Source organism: Chlorocebus sabaeus, chromosome 6 (assembly GCF_047675955.1).
Source record: "Chlorocebus sabaeus isolate Y175 chromosome 6, mChlSab1.0.hap1, whole genome shotgun sequence".
Classification (NCBI taxonomy): domain Eukaryota; kingdom Metazoa; phylum Chordata; class Mammalia; order Primates; family Cercopithecidae; genus Chlorocebus; species Chlorocebus sabaeus.
Window position 1 is genome coordinate 42,961,723 of NC_132909.1, and position 17,610 is coordinate 42,979,332.

A 17,610-nucleotide genomic window follows, 5' to 3' on the forward strand; every position below is an offset into this window, starting at 1 on the left:
GTTCTTGTGCTGTGTTTTTCAGCTCCATCAGGTCATTTATGTTCCTCTCTAACCTGGTTATTCTAGTTAACAACTCCTCTAACCTTGCATCAAGTTCCTTAGCTTCTTTGCCTTGGGTTAGAACATGTTCCTTTAGATCAGTGGAGTGTGTTATTACACATCTTCTGAAGCCCACTTCTGTCACTCCATCCATCTCATCCTCTGTCCAGTTCTGTGAATTTGGTGAAGAGACATTGTGATCATCTCTAGGAGATGAGGCCTTTCAGGGGATTTTGGTGATTCTTTCTCATCTTCATGAGTTTGTCTAATTTCAATCTTTGAGGCTGCTAACCCTTGGATGAGTTTTTGTTGTTTTGTTTTGAGATAGTCTCACTCTGTCACCCAGTATGGAGTGCAGTGGCAAAATCTCGGGTCAGTGCAACCTCTGCCTTCCAGATTCAAGTGATTCTCATGTCTCAGACTCCTGAGTAGCTGGGACTACAGGCAGGCACCACAATGCCTGTCTTTTTTTTTTTTTTTTTTTTGAGACGGAGTCTTGCTCTGTCGCCCAGGCTGGAGTGCAGTGGCGCGATCTCGGTTCACTGCAAGCTCCGCCCCCCAGGTTCACGCCATTCTTCTGCCTCGGCCTCCCAAGTAGCTGGGACTACAGGCGCCCAACACCACGCCCGGCTAGTTTTTTGTATTTTTTTAGTAGAGACGGGGTTTCACGGTGTTAGCCAGGATGGTCTCGATCTCCTGACCTTGTGATCCGCCCGCCTCGGCCTCCCAAAGTGCTGGGATTACAGGCTTGAGCCACCGCGCCTGGCCTTTGTATTTTTTAGGAGAGACTGGGTTTCATTATGTTGGCCAGGCTGGTCTCGAGCTCCTGGCCTCAAGCAATCTGCCCACCTCGGCCTCCCAAAGTGTTGGGATTACAGATGTGAGCCACCATGCTTGGCCTTGGATGGGGTTTTTGTGGGTACTTTTTGTTGTTGATGCTGTTGTTGTTGCTGTTTGCTTGTTGTTCTTTAAATCGTCAGGTTCCTATTCTGTAGGGCTGCTGCAGTTTGCTGGGGAGTCACTTCAGGCCCTATTCATCTGGTTCACTGCTGTGTCAGGAGATGTCACTCAAGGAGGTTGGAGAACAGCAAAAAAAGGTGCCTGCTCCTTCCTCTGAAAATATGATTACTGCTGAGCTTGTTAGAAATTCAAAAAAATCAGCAGGGAGCCCTGGCTCACGCCTGTAATTGCAGCACTCTGGGAGGCCGAGGCAGGCAGATCACCTGAGATTGGGAGTTTGAGACCAGCCTGACCAACATGGAGAATAACCCATCGCTACTTAAAATACAAAAATAACTGGGCGTGGTGGCACATGCCTGTCACCTCAGCTACTCAGGAGGCTGAGGCAGAATTGCTTGAACCCAGGAGGGGGACACTGCCATGAGCCAAGATCATGCCACTGCACTGAAGCCTGGGCAATAAGCATGAAACTCCATCTCAAATTTAAAAAAGGAAATAAATATATAAATCAGACTTTACTCCAGATCTTCTTGGGAAAAAAAAAAAAAAAAAACTACGTAAGAAAATCTTCACCTTATGGTACATAGTAAATTTGAGAGGTTCCTTCTGAATGTTTTTTCCATGTGAAAAATATTCACAACTCATTCCGTATGATGTAAATATAGCACTCAAAAATGTACGTTTGTGTTCATGCCCTTAATTTTATACTTTAATATCTAGAAAAAATACAACATATGAACGGAGTTCTCAATCTTATGGTGCTCTTTTTTATCAGAGAACACGTTAGAAAATATTTCTGTGTTGAAAATCATTTTATTGGATAATTTTAGTGCTATAACTCAGAACCACTTCTTTTTACTCTCTAATTTCACTTTAAGTCAAATTAAAAATCCCACCCATGGCCACTTGGTAAAAATGTGTGTGTGTGTTTTTCAAGGATCATTACTATTTAGAGATGTGGCCATAGAATTCTCTCTGGAGGAGTGGCATTGCCTGGACACTGTGCAGTGGAAATTGCATATGAATATGATGTTAGAGAACTACAGAAATATGGTCTTCCTTGTTGAGGATAACTTTAAGACATAATTCATAACATATCCTAAAGGTTTTCTCTTTTATGTAGAATTTTTTTAGTAATTTATTCTTTGCAGAAAAGTTTCAGATCCCTTTTTACAGAAAATCTCCAAAATCGCTCATGTAGAAAAGTGTCTCTTGAAGATGTTTCATCTTAATCCAAACTTTCCACATTCCTGATTTGAGCTGTATAATTCACTCTAAATTAGTGGTAATTCCAAAAATTTAGTGACAAAGTATTCTTGCCCCCACCTGAAAATCTAATTGCCACCACCAATTTTTGATTCAGTAGTACCAGATAGTAAAATTCAGAAATCTACAAATTGAAAGCATTTTCTAAATATTTAGAAATTTGTTACAAATTAGTATTTTGGTACTAATTTACTAGAATATTTTATTACATCTGCTCTGCCGAGCACATTACTAGCTTGTAATTGGAGAACATGAGCAAGATTCATGTTATTTATTCTTAATACAACAGTATTGTTGTCCCTAAGCCTGACCTAATCACCCATCTGGAGCAAGGAAAAAAAACTTTGAAGAGACATCAGACGATTGCCAACTCCCCAGGTATGAGTGAAAATGAATACAACAGACAACACAGGTAAGAGGTCTCAAGCTCAAAGAGAAAGCCAATCCTTAAAATCTGATTCGGGAAGCTGTGTTCCAAAGAAGTATTTCCTGGGCAGCTGTTTTTTGTTTGTTTCTGTTTTTTAATTCTGCTCTCACAAAGGGGCATCTTCAGTCTTATACTTTTAAATTCTCTAAGGATTCTACTTTTCTTTCAGTGAACTTCCTTAAAGTTCACAGTGAGAGCCAAAGTCCTCTTCATGGCATATAAGAGACTGCACAATCTGGCTGCTTTTCTATTGTTTTGGGGACACACAAATATCTGCGTGATTTTGAGAAACTGAAACTATTTTTTAAGTTCTCTTTTTTCATCATGTCTGAAAAATGTGACAGTAGTTTCTGGTGCATTTTTTTTCATTTTATTGCACAATCCATTCTGTTTTTATTACTATACAGTCTTAAAATACAGCTTGACATTATAAGTATGATATCCTTTTTTTTCCTCAAGATTGCTTTGGCTATTCAAAGTTTATTTTAGTTTCATATAAATTTTAAAATAGTATTTTCCAGTATTCTGAAAGAAATACCACTGCAAATTTTTATAGGAAGTTTATTGAATCTGTAGATAACTTTGGATAATATGGCACTTTAATGATATTTATTCTTTCAACCCATAAAGTTTTATATTTATTTGGATTTTCTCTAACTTTTTTATTGACATTTTATTGTAAAGACTTTTTAGCTTTTATTTTCTCAAAAATTTATTTATTGAGACAGTGACTTGCTTCTTCTCCAGGCTGGAGTGCAGTGGCATGATCTCAGCTCACTGGAACCTCCACCTCCCAGGTTCTAGCGATTCCCCTGCCTCAGTCCTAATTAGCTGAAACTACAGACATGCACCACCATGCCCAGCTAATTTTTTGTATTCTAGCAGAGATGGGGTTTCACCATGGCCAAGATTGTCTTGATCTCCCGACCTTGTGATCCACCCACCTCAGCCTCCAAAAGTGCTGACATTACAGGCATGAGCCACCAGATCTGGCCAGAAATTTATTATTTAATGTTACAGTAAATAAGATTTTCTTCTTCCTCTCCTTTTTCTTTTTCAGATGGAGTCTGGCACTGTTGCCCAGCCTGGAGTGCAATGCCACGATCTCTGCTCACCACAACCTCCACCCCCCAAATTCAAGGATTCTCCTCCCTCAGCCTCCCAACGAGCTTGGATTGCAGGTGCTAGCCACCACACCCAGCTAATTTTTGTATTTTTAGTAAAGATGAGGTTTCAACATGCTGGCCAGGCTGGTCTCAAACTCCTGACCTCAGATCATTCACCCGCCTCAGTCTCCCAAAGTGCCCAGTGTGTTCCTCTGTTTAATCAGATAGTTTAAGTGTATAAAACCATATATCTAATGTATGTTGATTTTATATGTTGCTAATTTACTGAGTGTATTTATTGGTTTAGACAGGTTTTAATGTACTGCTTAAGGTTTTTCAAATATAAGATTGTATGATCTACAAACAGCAACTTTTTATTTTTCTTCAATTTCAATGGCTATTTTTATTTCTTTGACTAATTCTTCTGCCACATACTTCCAGTGCTACATTAAAATAGAACAACTGACAATGGGCACAATATAGTTTTGTATTGGTGTCTGAATTTGATGGAGCAAACACCTTTTCAATTTTTCATACACTGATTTTAGAAGGTAAAGATCTTTTGTTTGGCCCTTAGGGTGATGAGATACTCTCTGAATTAGTAGTGAAGAGGGGTTGTAGCTTGGTCACAAGGTTGCTGGGTCTGCACTAGGGTTCACCTTTAGCTGGCTTGTTAGAGGGGGTTGGGGAGTTGTAATTTTCATTTTAGTTCTGGACAGACTAAATACCCTTCAGGACTTTGCTCTGTAGGGCAGACACTAGGGCATGTTTTTGCAGTCAGGTCTGCAAATGGTGGGCCTTGTATCAAGATGTGGATGAGTATGGCTTTCAGTGAATACCAGAGAACATTTCCTCAGATAACTGTGTGGGTTTCTATATAGGCAGAACTGACCTTAAGTTGTGGCTCACGTAACTAAAACTGAGTCACTGAACCACTTCAGGAACCATAGTAAAGGCCAAGGTCTGCAGGCCTGCCTACATGGCTGTAAATGGGCCCCTTCCTCCAGGTCTCTGGAATGGCAGGACCTCTGCCAGACTGTGGCTGGGAGGAGTTTGGCATGATTACAGAGTAAGTTCAGAACTCTCAGTGTATAGTAAGGTGTGAGGACCGCTTGAAGGCTTTGCCACATTCTTCATATTTCTAGGGTTTTTCCCCAGTATGAATTATCTCATGTCTACTAAAGCTTGAGGGTGAAATAAAGATTTTGCCTCATTTATCACACTTGTATGGTTTGTTCTCACCAGAATGAATTTTCTTATGTGAAAAAAGGCTTGCAGAACGGTTAAAAGCTTCACCACATTCTCTACATCTATACGGTTTCTCTCCAGTATGAAGTATCTTATGTGTAGTAAGGTGTGCAGATAGGTGAAAAGCTTTGCCACATTCTTCACATGTGTAAGGTTTCTTTCCAGTATGAATTTTCTTATGTGTAGTAAGGGTTGAAGACTGGTTAAAAGCTTTGCCACATTCTTCACATTTGTAGGTTTTCTCTGCAGTATGAATTTTCTTATGTTTACTAAGGACTGAGGAGCGCTTGAAGACTCTGCCGCATTCTTCACATTTGTAGGGTTTCTCTCCAGTATGAATTATCTTATGTGTACTAAGTGCTGAGGAGTACTTGAAGGCTTTGCCACATTCTTCACATTTGTAGGGTTTCTCTCCAGTATGACTTCTCTTATGTGAACTAAGGACAGAGGAGTACTTAAAGGCTTTGCCACATTCTTCACATTTGTAGGGCTTCTCTCCAGTATGAATTATCTTATGTCTAGTTAGGACTGAGGACCAAACAAAGGCTTTGCCACATTCTTCACATTTGTAGTGTTTCTTTCCCATATGAATTATCTCATGTTTACTAAGGGTTGAGGATGCAATAAAGGCTTTGCCACATTTATTACACTTGTATGGTTTCTCTCCAGTATGAATTCTCTTATGTGTAGTAAGGGTACAGGAGTACTTAAAGGCTTTGCCACATTCTTCACAAACATAGGGCTTCTCGCCAGTGTGAATTTTCTTATGTTTAGTAAGTGTTGAGGACTGGTTAAAAGCTTTGCCACATTCTTCACATTTGTAGGGTTTCTCTCCAGTATGAATAATCTTATGTGTACTAAGGTATGAGGACTGCTTGAAGGTTTTGCCACATTCTTCACATTTGTAGCGTTTCTCTTCAGTATGACTTTTCTTATGTGTAGCAAGGACAGAGGAGTACTTAAAGGCTTTGCCACATTCTTCACATTTGTAGGGTTTCTCTCCACTATGAATTATCTTATGTCTAGTAAGGATTGAGGACTGGAAGAAGGCTTTGCCACATTCTTCACATTTGTAGGGTTTCTTTCCCGTATGAATGATCTCATGTTTACTAAGGGTTGAGGATGTAATAAAGGCTTTGCCACATTTATCACATTTGTATGGTTTCTCTCCAGTATGAATTCTCTTATGTGTAGTAAGGATTGAGGATCGGTTGAAGGCTTTGCCACATTCTTCACATTTGTAGGGTTTCTTTCCTGTATGAATGATCTCATGTTTACTAAGGGTTGAGGATGCAATAAAGGCTTTGTCACATTTATCACACTTGTATGGTTTCTCTCCAGTATGAATTCTCTTATGTGTAGTAAGGGTAGAGGAGTACTTAAAGGCTTTGCCACATTCTTCACAAATGTAGGGTTTCTCTCCAGTATGAATTCTCTTATGTCTAGTAAGGGTTGAGAACAGGTTAAAAGCTTTGCCACAGTCTATGCATTTGAAAGGTTTTTTTTCAGTATGTCTTATCTTATGTCTGTTTGAATTTGAAAATTTATGAAAGACTTTCCCATATTTATCACATTGAAACATTTTGCTCTGGGTAGTTGTACAACATTGGTTAAGTCCATTATAACCTCCTGTGTGCACCTTACACTCATCCATACTTTCACGCCATTTTATTAACTGTACATTTCCATGTCCACGTTTTTCATATCTTCTCGGTATCATTTTTTGGAAAGAATCTTTCATGTTCTGCTCTGGCCAAAGGTCTTGGCCAAAATGAGAACACATAACTGAAAGAAACAATAAAAACACATTGCTTCAATTGCTAGACTCAGATAAATATACTTTACAAACCTAACCTATAAAATGATACAAACTACATAAGATGACATTGCAAAATACCTCAAGCTGTAATTTCTTCCTGCACATATAAATGTAACAAAAACATACTAACCAAAATGGCACAAGGTAACTAGTAAGGCAGGTAAATTTAACTCCATCTCAAAAACAATTGAAAAAGAAATAACTAATATTTTGAAGATGTCTTTACTGCTCAATTTACAGATTTAATGCAATGTTTTTCAAATGACTAACTGCATTTTCAAAGAAATAAAAACAGCAAATTTAAAAGTATATGGAATCCAAACCTACAATAAAGTACCCAGCAATCTTCAAAAACAGGAACAATGTTAGAGGCACTACCATTTCTGATTTCAAAACACATCAAAAGCTACAGAATTAAAATAATTTGGTGAGTATAAAGCTGAAAAAGTAGACTAATAAAACAGAATGCAGCACATATATTATATTAACTTTCACATAATTATTATAGCATTGTTACTGAAAGCCAATAAGTAAAAGTAATCCAAATTTGTGTCACCAAATTATTCAGTAGACACAAAAATACAGGAATATCACTCAGTTTTCAAAAAGTAGAAAATATTATTAACAACTATTAAGATAAATATTGATGACACTATGCAAAATAAAATGACCGTCACAAAAAGACAGAGATTGGATGAGATATATAAAGCAATTATACTCTCAGAAACAGAAAACAGAGTGGTGTTTGAAAAGAACCACAAAATACAAAGAATTGGTAGTTGTTTCATGTGTACTGAGATTTAGTTTTGCAAGATAAAAACACTCTAGTGATATGTTGCATAACAATGTCAATATAATTAATAAGACCAAACTGAGTATTTGGAAATACATATATATATATTTTGAGATGGAGTCTCACTCTGTCTCCCAGGCTGGAGTGCCTCCTGGGTTCTAGTGATTCCCCTGCCTCAGCCTACTGAGTAGTTGGTACTACAGGCATGGGCCACCATGCCTGGCTAATTTTTTGTATTTTAGTAGAGACGGGATTTCACCATGTTGGCCAGATGGTCTTGATCTCCTGACCTCAGGATCCACCCACCTCAGCCTCCCAAAGTGCTGGGATAACAGGCGTGAGCCTGTAGATACACTATGTAAAATAATTTTAATATCAATAACAAACTGGAAAATACAGAGGCATAGTTTTTTTATTCAACCGAAGTTATTATGAGATTAAAATATATTGTTTTAACTTTAAGATGTACGTAATCTCCAGTTTTTGAGATGATTACAAAGATACTATTTGTAGAAAGTATGCAAATGAAAGTAAAATATAATCAAAGCATGCCGGTACAGAATTAAATGGAAATTAGGTAAGTAAAATAGGAAATGAGAAAAATATAACTACTAGAAACACACAAAACAATAACGACATTAGTGGTAATAACAACTTCATTTCTTTAACCAATCATTTTAAATATAGATTACTTAATAAAATGAAATGTAATCACAGGACTTTGGAAGGTCAAGGTGGGCTGATCACTTGATCCCAAAAGTTCAAGATCATCCTGGGCAACATGGCAAACCTCTCTCTACAAAAAAATACAAACAAGCTGGCTGACAGAGTGAGACACTATCTAAAAAATAAATGAGGCTGGGCGCAGTGGCTCATGCTTAATCCTAACACTTTCGGAGGCTGAGGCAGGCAGATCACCTGAATTCAGGAGTTCAAGACGAGCCTGGTCATCATGGTGAAACCCCATCGCTACTAAAAATACAAAAAATTAGCTGGGCATGGTGGCATGCACCTGTAATCCCAGCTACTCGGGATTACATGCCTGCTTTTTGAAAGCTGAGGCAGGAGAATCACGAAACTGGGAGGTGAAGGTTGCAGTGAGCTGACATCATGCCATTGCACTCCAGCCTGGGCAACAAGAGTGAAACTCTATCTCAAAAACAAACCAAATAAAATAAATAAATACAAATATAAATATATATATAAATTATATAAAGAAAAAGATACAGAATGCCTGAATTTTTTTTTTAAAAAGCATACAGTATGCTGCCTACAAGAGACTTACTTTAGCATTCAGTCAAATAGGCTGAAAGTAACAGAATGAAAAAAATGTATATTCCATGAAAATAGTAACCACAATTGAGTAAGGTGGTCATAATTATATTAGACATAATATGCTTTCAGTCAAGTACTTCTACAAGACAAAAATTGGTATTATATGATGTTAAAGTGAGTTGATTTAGCAGAAATCTATAATTATAGTACTTATCTATCTATATGTATATGTGTATATAACATCAGGGCTCCAAAATATATAAAGCAAATATTGATAAAAGTGAAGCAAGATATACATAGCAACATAATGATTGTAGACATCAAGACCCAGTTTGCAATAATAGAAAATTCAGATAATAAATAACAACCAGAAAACTTAGACAACATTATAGACTATATTGATTATTTTGCATATAGAGAAATACTTAAGAGTGCATAATTTATAAAAAAAAAAATGGTTTATTTGGCTCACAGCTTGGCAGAGTATATAAGTGTGTGCCAGCATCTGCTTCTGGTGAGGATTTCAGAAAGCTTAAAATGAAGGTAGAAGGTAAAGAGTAACTGGACATATTATGTGGTAAGAGGCAGCGCAAGTGTGAGGTGAAGGAACCACGTTATTTTAATGAACCAGCTCTTATTTGAATTCATAGAGTGTAAACTTTTTGGTTACGGAGAGGATGTACCAAGCCATTCATGAGAAATTTGCCCCCGTGACCTAAACATGTCCCACCAGGTCCCACAGCCAACACTGAGGATTTATATTGCAGCATGAGGTTTGGACAACATGGACATCCAAACTATATTATAGACCAACTAGGCTTCAGACACACACAAAACTCTCCAGTCAAAACCAAGATAATACACAATATTCTTATTTGCATCTGGCATATTCTGTTAGGACATATAATAAGTTTTATTTAATTTAAAAATACTGGCTGGGTGCCAAGGCTCTTGCCCATATTCCTAACACTTTGGGAGATCCATTGGTGTCAACAGTTTGAGATCAGCCTGGGCAACATAGTGAGATCCTAACACTACAAACAAGCAAACAATTAGCCAGACATGGTAGTGCATGTCTACAGTCCTACCTACTCAAAAAACTGAGGTGAAAGAATAATCACTTGAGCCCAGGAGGCTGAGGCTACAGTAAGCTAAAATTCTGCCACTGCACTGCAGCCTGGGTGACAGTAAGATCTTGTCTCAAACCAACAACAAATCAATTTAAAAACACCAAAATTATGCACTGGGTGTTTACTAATAAAACCTGAATAAAACTAGGAATTAAAAGCAAAAGTCAAACTGGCAAATTCAACAATATATGAATATGAAACACACCCTCTTCAACATATTCTTGCTCAGGGGGCAAAAAAATTCATTTTTCAAAGATATCAATACAACCTTCAGTTATAAGCTACAGTAACATAAACAATATGATACTGACACAAAGATAAACAGATGAAAGAACAGAGAGCTCAGAAATGAACCATTTTGTATATGATCAAATGATTTTCCACAAAGTTGCCATGTTTACAAAATAGAGAAAAATAATCTCTTCAAAAAACGAGGTCAAAAACTGATTATCTTCAAACACTGATAAAGTTGGCTTATTTTCTTGAATGATACAAAAACATATTTTAAATAAACTACTTAGACATAAAAATACATAAATGGAAAAAAGTATTTATAAATCTATACCCAAAATATGTAACACAGGCCAGGTGCAGTTTCTTAAGCCTGTCATCCTAGCACTTTGGGAGGGTAAGGTGGGCAGATACATGAGGTCAGAAGTTTGAGACCAGCCTGGCCAACATGTACACCATCTCTACTAAAAATACAAAAATTAACTTGGCGATGTGGTATGCACTTGTAATCCCAGCTACTTGGGAGACTGAGGTAGGAGAATTGCTTAAACCAGAAGGCAGAGGTTGCAGAGAGTTGAGATTGCACCACTGCACTTTAGCCTGGGCAGCAAAGCAAACCCATGTTTATTGTAACCAGTATTCACAAAAGCCAACAGGCTGAAGCACCCTAGGTATCTCTTGATTTATAAACATATTAAAAAATGTAACATATACATACAATGGAATATTATTCCACCTTAAAGAGAATAATCTTGTCACCTTTTTGATGAACTTTGTGAATACTATGTCACCTGAATTAATCCAGTAACAAAATTATGGATACTGTATGATTCCACTTATATATCTTAAGTAGTCAAAACAATAAAAACAGAAAGTAGAAGGTTTGTCTGTCAAGGTATAGAGAGAGGGTAAAATGAGCAGTTGTTACTTAATGGGTATTGAATTTAAGTTTTACAAGATGTAAAGTTTCTAGAAGTCTTTTGCATAACAATGTGAATATACTTAACATGCCTGAAATGAACAGGTTTTTTTGAGACAAGGTCTCACTCTGTCACCCAAGCTGGAGTGTAGTGGCACAATTTTGACTCCCTGCAATCTCCCTAGTAGCTGGGACCACAGTTGCACACCACCATGCCTGCCTATTATTAAATTTTTTTCATAGAGAGCGGTCTCCATGTTGCCCAGGCTGGTCTCAAACTTTTGGGCTCCAGGGATCCTCTTGGCTTGACCTCCCAAAATCCTGGGATTACACATCAGTGCCACAATCACACCTGGCCCTGAAATATACACTTCAATAAATTTAAGATGGCAAATTTTATTTTATGTGTTTTTAAAACCATGTCTTTAAAGAAAAACTGAAAAAAATACAGAATTGTAAGTCTTTTTGAAAATTACCTTCAAATCACAAAAGCGTTTCTTTCACAAAAAGAAATATATATTCATCATTAAACACATAATGAAAATAAGACTATCTCCATGACTACTCAGACAAGATAAAACTACCATGGAAAATCAGCTAAGAAAGAATATGAGCCATAACTAAAATTGGAGTCATATTTACAGATATACACACATACATATGTAATCTGATTATGATAGACATACATAATTTATCTCTTAATTAAAACTCAAATTGACTTAAAGTGTACAAACAGAATTGCAAATTGTCTAAAATTATAATACATAAATAAAACCAAAAAACACAATAAACTAATGTTAAGAAACTTAAAATGAGGCTGGGTGCAGTGGCTCACACGTGTAATCTTAGCACTTTGAGAGGCTGAGGCATGAACCACAATCACTTGAACCCTGGAGGCAGAGGTTGCAGTGAGGCAAGATCACGCCACTGCACTCCAGCCTGTGCGACAGAGTGAGACTCCGTCTCAAAAAAACAAACAAAAAAAAAACCTACACTGAGAAAACACACTAATATGGAACTTTGAAACAATAATAGAAATGTTTACTCATAAAATCTAGTATGCAACATTGATGTATCACAAAAAAATAACTGTCAGGCTGGGCGCAGTGGCTCACACCTGTTATCGCAGCACTTTGGGAGGCCAAAGCAAGTGGAACATCTGAGGTCAGGAATTCAAGACCTGCCTGGCCAACATAGTGAAGCCCCGTCTCCACTAATAATACAAAATTTAGCCAGGTGGGGACACATGCCTGTAATCCCAGCTACTTGGGAGACTGAGGCATGAGAATGGCTTGAACCCAGGAGGTGGAGGTTGCAGTGAGCCAAGATGGCACCACTGCACTGTAGCCTGGGTGACAACGAGTGTGACTCCATCTTACAAAAACAAACAAACAAAAAATTTCTAGGTAGCTGCAATATTTAACCGTTAGTTTGTACTCATTAAATGTAGGTATTTTGAATCATTGGCATGTACTGTGTGGGAGTAAAATTTCAGAGAATATGCAGTATAAACAAGATTCTAATAAAGAAACAGTAAATTAGCACTTAAAAGAATCTAGAGTTACTTTTAATGTTTTCAATATATGCTATTCTTACACAAAATGAAACTGCTGTCATCCAATTTTAGAAGCAAAGACTAGTCTTACATTGTTAAATAAAGAAAACATGTATTTTGCAGAATAGGGTTAGACCCTCTGATATATAAAACAAATATTAGAAAATATAGCTTATTATTATTTAGATATAAGCTGAAGTAAGTAGATGAAAATCCTTTAATTCCTTTTTGCCTACAGAAAACTGAAATTTATAAGTAACTATTTTAGTAAGTATGGAGTGCCTACTAATTACCTAATTTACTTCAGGCATACCATGCAAATTCTAGCATATTGTCCTAAATATCTGAATCTAAAATTACAGACAAATTTGAAATAGAAAATAGAAAGTAAAAACAAATAGGGAGAGTGATATCAGTAAGATTAAAAGTGCCCTATTTTCATATCCCCTTACAGCAATAAAAATCTCAACCATCCCTGACAAAAATGCCTTTATAAGAAAACCAGGCATTATGGTTCACAACTGTAATGACAGCTACATGGTACATTAAGGTTGGAGAACTTCTTCAGGCCAGGATTTTGAGACCAGCCTGGGTTATGTAGCAAGATGACTTTTCCAAAATAAGTGCCTCTAAAAGAAATTTGAGATCTGGGGAGGGAGTTGTGAAACGCTGTTACAGCTGAAGATTGAGAAGTGTTCTATTCAGAAGACAGGCCCTCATTCAGGTGGGAAACTACAGGGTTAGCCCCTGTTCTTGGCTACAGACCAGGATAGGACTCAGCCAACTTGGTCTCACTAAGAATTCTGAACTTTATCTGTAACCATCCCAAACTCATTCCAGCCACGGTCTGGGAGACGTCCTGCAATTCCAGAGACCTAAATGAAGGCATCCGTTTACAGCCATGTAGGCAGGGCTACAGACCTTTGCTTTTACTGTGGTCCCTGAAGCTGATCAATGACTCAATTTCAGTTACCTGAACCACAGTTTAAGGTCAGTTCTGCCTACATAGAAATCCACACAGTTGGGCCAGGCTGGGTGTCTCAGGCCTGTAATTCCAGCATTTTGGGAGGCGGAGGCTGGCGGGTCGCCTGAGGTCGGGAGTTGGAGACCAGCCTGACCAATATAGAGAAACCCCTTCTCTACTAAAAATACAAAATCACTGGGGCGTGGTGGCACGTGCCTGTAATTCTAGCTACTTGGGAGGCTGAGGCAGGAGAATCTCTTGAACCCAGGAGGTGGAGGTTGCAGCAAGCCTAGATCGCACCGTTGCACTTCAGCCTGGGCAACAGGAGTGAAACTCCGTCTCAAAAAAAGAAAAATAAATAAAGAAAGAAAAAAATAAACCCACACGGTTACCTGAGGAAATGCTTCTAAAGTCAGTTTATGAAAACTTGAAGAGGTGTTTGCTCCATCACATTCAGACACCAATACAAAACTATATTGTGCCCATTGGCAATACATCTATTTGAATGTAGCACTAGAAGTATATGACAGAAGAATTATTCACAGAAATAAAAAAAATCCAGCCGGGTGCGGTGGCTCACGGCTGTAATCCCAGCACTTTGGGAGGCAGAGGCAGTTGGATCATCTGAGGTCAGGAGTTTCAGACCAGCCTTACCAACAGGGTGAAACTTCGTCTATACCAAAAAATTACAAAAAATTAGCCAGGCATTGTAGCGATCACCTGTAATCCAAGCTACTCTGGAGGCTGAGGCAGGACAATCGCTTGAACCCAGGAAGCAAAGGTTGCAGTGAGCCAAAATCACACCATTGCACTCCAGCATGGGAAACAAGAGTGAAACCCCATGAAAGGAAAGGAAAGGAAAAAGGAAAAGGGAAAGGAAAGGGAGAGAGCGCAGGAGGGCGGGAGGGAAGAAAGTGAAAATGAAGAAAAATAAGTTAAAAAGTTGCTGTTTGTAGATCATACAATCTCATATTTTAAAAACCATAAACAGTACATTAAAAACTGTCTAGCCAGGCGTGGTGGCTTACTCCTGTAATCCCAACACATTGAAAGGCCAAGGTGGGCGGAGCACCTGAGGTCGGGAGTTTGAGAGCAGTCTAATCAACATGGTGAAACCCCGTCTCTACCAAAAATACAAAATTAGCCAGGCGTGGTGGTGGTGAGCCAAGATTGTGCCACTGCACTCCAGCCTGGGCGACAAGAGCGAAACTGTCAAAAAAAAAAAAAAAAAAAAAAAAAAAAGGCTGTCTAATAAATACACTCAGTAAATAGTAAATTATCAAAATAGAAAATTAATACCAAGTACATGAATGGTTTCATGTACTTAAAAGAAACTATTTGATAAAATAGAGGAAGAAAAATCTTATTTAATGTATCATTAAAAAAATTTCTGAGAAAAAAATTAAGGAGATAAAAAATCTTTATAATAAAAAAATTGATATATAAATAATTTTAAAATATTTTCTGTCTGTAGCTTGAAAGAATAAGTATTATTATAGTGTCATCCAAAGTAATCTACAGATTCAATAAACTTCCTATCAAAATTGCAGTGGTATTTTTTTCACAGTAATGGAAAATACAATTCTAAACCTTACATGAAACTACAATGAAGTGTGAATAGCCAAAGCAATCTTGAGGAAAAAGAACAAAGCAGAAACATATCATATGTATAATTGCAAATTATATTTAAAAACTATATAGTAATAAAAATGTAATGGACTATAAAGAAAAATGAACAAAAAAATGCAACAGAAACTACTACTCTCACACATTTCAGACCCGATGCAAAAATAGAACTAAAAAGTAGTTTTAGTTTCTCAAAATTATGCAGATATTTTTGTGTCCCCAAAACAATGGAAAAGCAGCCAGATTGTGCAATCTCTTATATGCCATGAAGAGGACTTTGGCTCTCACTGTGAACTTGAAGAAAGCTCACCAAATGAAAAGTAGAATCCTTAGAGAATTTAAAAGCATAAGACAGAAGATGTCCCTTTGTGACACCAAAATTAAAAAACAAAACAAAAACAAAAAAACAACTGCCCAGGAACTATTTCCTTTGGAACACAGCTTCCCGAATCACATTTTAAGGACTGGCTTTCTCTTTGACCTTGGGACCTCTTACTGTGTTGTCTGTTGTATTCATTTTCACTCGCACCTACCTGGGGGCTTGGCTACCATCTCATGTCTCTTCATAGTCAAAGGTTTTTTTCCTTGCTCCAGACGGGTGATCAAGTCTGGCTTAGAGACAACAATACCTGTTTTATTAAGAATAAATAACATGAATCTTGCTGATATTCTTCAATTACAAGCTAATAAGGTGATCAGCAAAGACGATGTGATAAAATATTCTAGTAAATTAATACCAAAATACAAATGTATAACAGAAATTTATAGATATTTAAACAATACTTCCTATTTACCAGGTGCAGTGGCTCATGCCTCTAATCCCAGCACTTTGGGAGGCCAAAGCAGGTGGAACACAAGGTCAGGGGGAGGCCAAGGCGGGTGGATCACGAAGTCAGGAGTTGGAGACCAGCCTGGGAAACATGGTGAAACCCCATCTCTACTAAAAATACAAAACTCAGCCGAGCATGGTAACGCATGCCTGTAGTCCCAGCTACTCGGGAGACTGAGGCAGGAGAATTGCTTGAACCCAGGAGTCGGAGGTTGCAGTAAGCCAAGATCACGCCACTGCACTCCAGCCTGGACAACAGAGCAAGACTCCATCTCAAAAATATAAATAAAAAAAGGAAAAAGAAAACACTTCCAATTTGTAGGTTTCTTAATTTTACTACCTGGTACTACGGAATCAAAAATTGGTGGTGGCATTTAGATTTTCAAGTGGGGGCTACAATATTTTATGTCAGTAAATTTTTGTAATTACCACTAATTTAGAGTGAAAAATACAGCTCAACTCAGGAATGTGGAAAGATTGGATTAAGATGAAACATCAGTTTATGGAAACTTGAAGAGGTTTCAGGAATGTGGAAACCTCTCAACTCAGGAATGTGGAAAGATTGGATTAAGATGAAACATCTTGAAGAAAAAATTTTTTTCTTGAGACATAATCTTGCTCTGTCATCCAGACAGAGTGCAATGGCATGATCTCGGCTCACAGCAACCTCCGCATCCTGGGTTCCAGCAATTCTCCTGCCTCACCCTCCGAAGTAGCTGGGATTACAGCCGCGTGCGTGCCACCATGCATGGCTAATTTTTTGTATTTGTAGTAGAGATGGGGTTTGACCATGTTGGCCAGGCTGGTCTCAAACTCCTTGCCTCAGGCAATCCCCCCACCCCAGCCTCCCAAAGTGCTGGGATTACAGGCCAGAAGCACTGAAGATACTCTTTTCTAAATGAACAAATTCTGAAGATTTTCTGGAAAAAATCGATCTGAAACTCCTTTACGCAAAGAATAAATTACTAAAAAACATTCTACAAAAAAAGAGAAATAAAACCTTTCAGGTATATTATGAATTATGTATTAAAGTTATCCTCACCAAGGAAGACCAGGTTACTGTAGTTCTCTAACATCACATTCTTATATAGATTTCGCTGTGCAGTGTCCAGGCAATGCCACTCCTCCAGAGAAAATTCTATGGCCACATCTCTAAATTGCAATGGTCCCTGAAACACAAATACAGACACACATTTTTACCAAGTGGACATGGGCAGAATTTTTATTTTGACTTAAGGTGAAATTAGAGAGCAAAGAGAAGTGGTTCTGACTTATAGGACTAAAATTATCCAATAAAATAATTTTCAACACAGAAATATTCTCTAATGTATTCTCTGAGAAAAAAAGGGCAGCATAAGATCCATAACATCAGTTCATATATGATATTTTTCTAGATAATAAAGTATAAAATTAAGGGCATGAA

General features: G+C 37.7%; 1 protein-coding gene across 1 annotated transcript in view; it reads right to left on the reverse strand.

Annotated features, from left to right (window-relative positions):
• Positions 1 to 532: 532 nt before the first annotated feature.
• Positions 533 to 17,610, reverse strand: part of LOC103234241 (uncharacterized) — a 32,201-nt gene continuing 15,123 nt past the window's right edge. The window contains exons 2-4 of the mRNA XM_007995941.3: positions 17,230 to 17,356; positions 15,892 to 15,987; positions 533 to 6,831 (exon numbers count right to left, since the gene is read on the reverse strand). Of these exons, the coding sequence (XP_007994132.2) occupies positions 5,009 to 6,831; positions 15,892 to 15,987; positions 17,230 to 17,356 (2,046 nt within the window). The 3' untranslated portion in view covers positions 533 to 5,008. The remainder of the gene's footprint in view (positions 6,832 to 15,891; positions 15,988 to 17,229; positions 17,357 to 17,610) is intronic.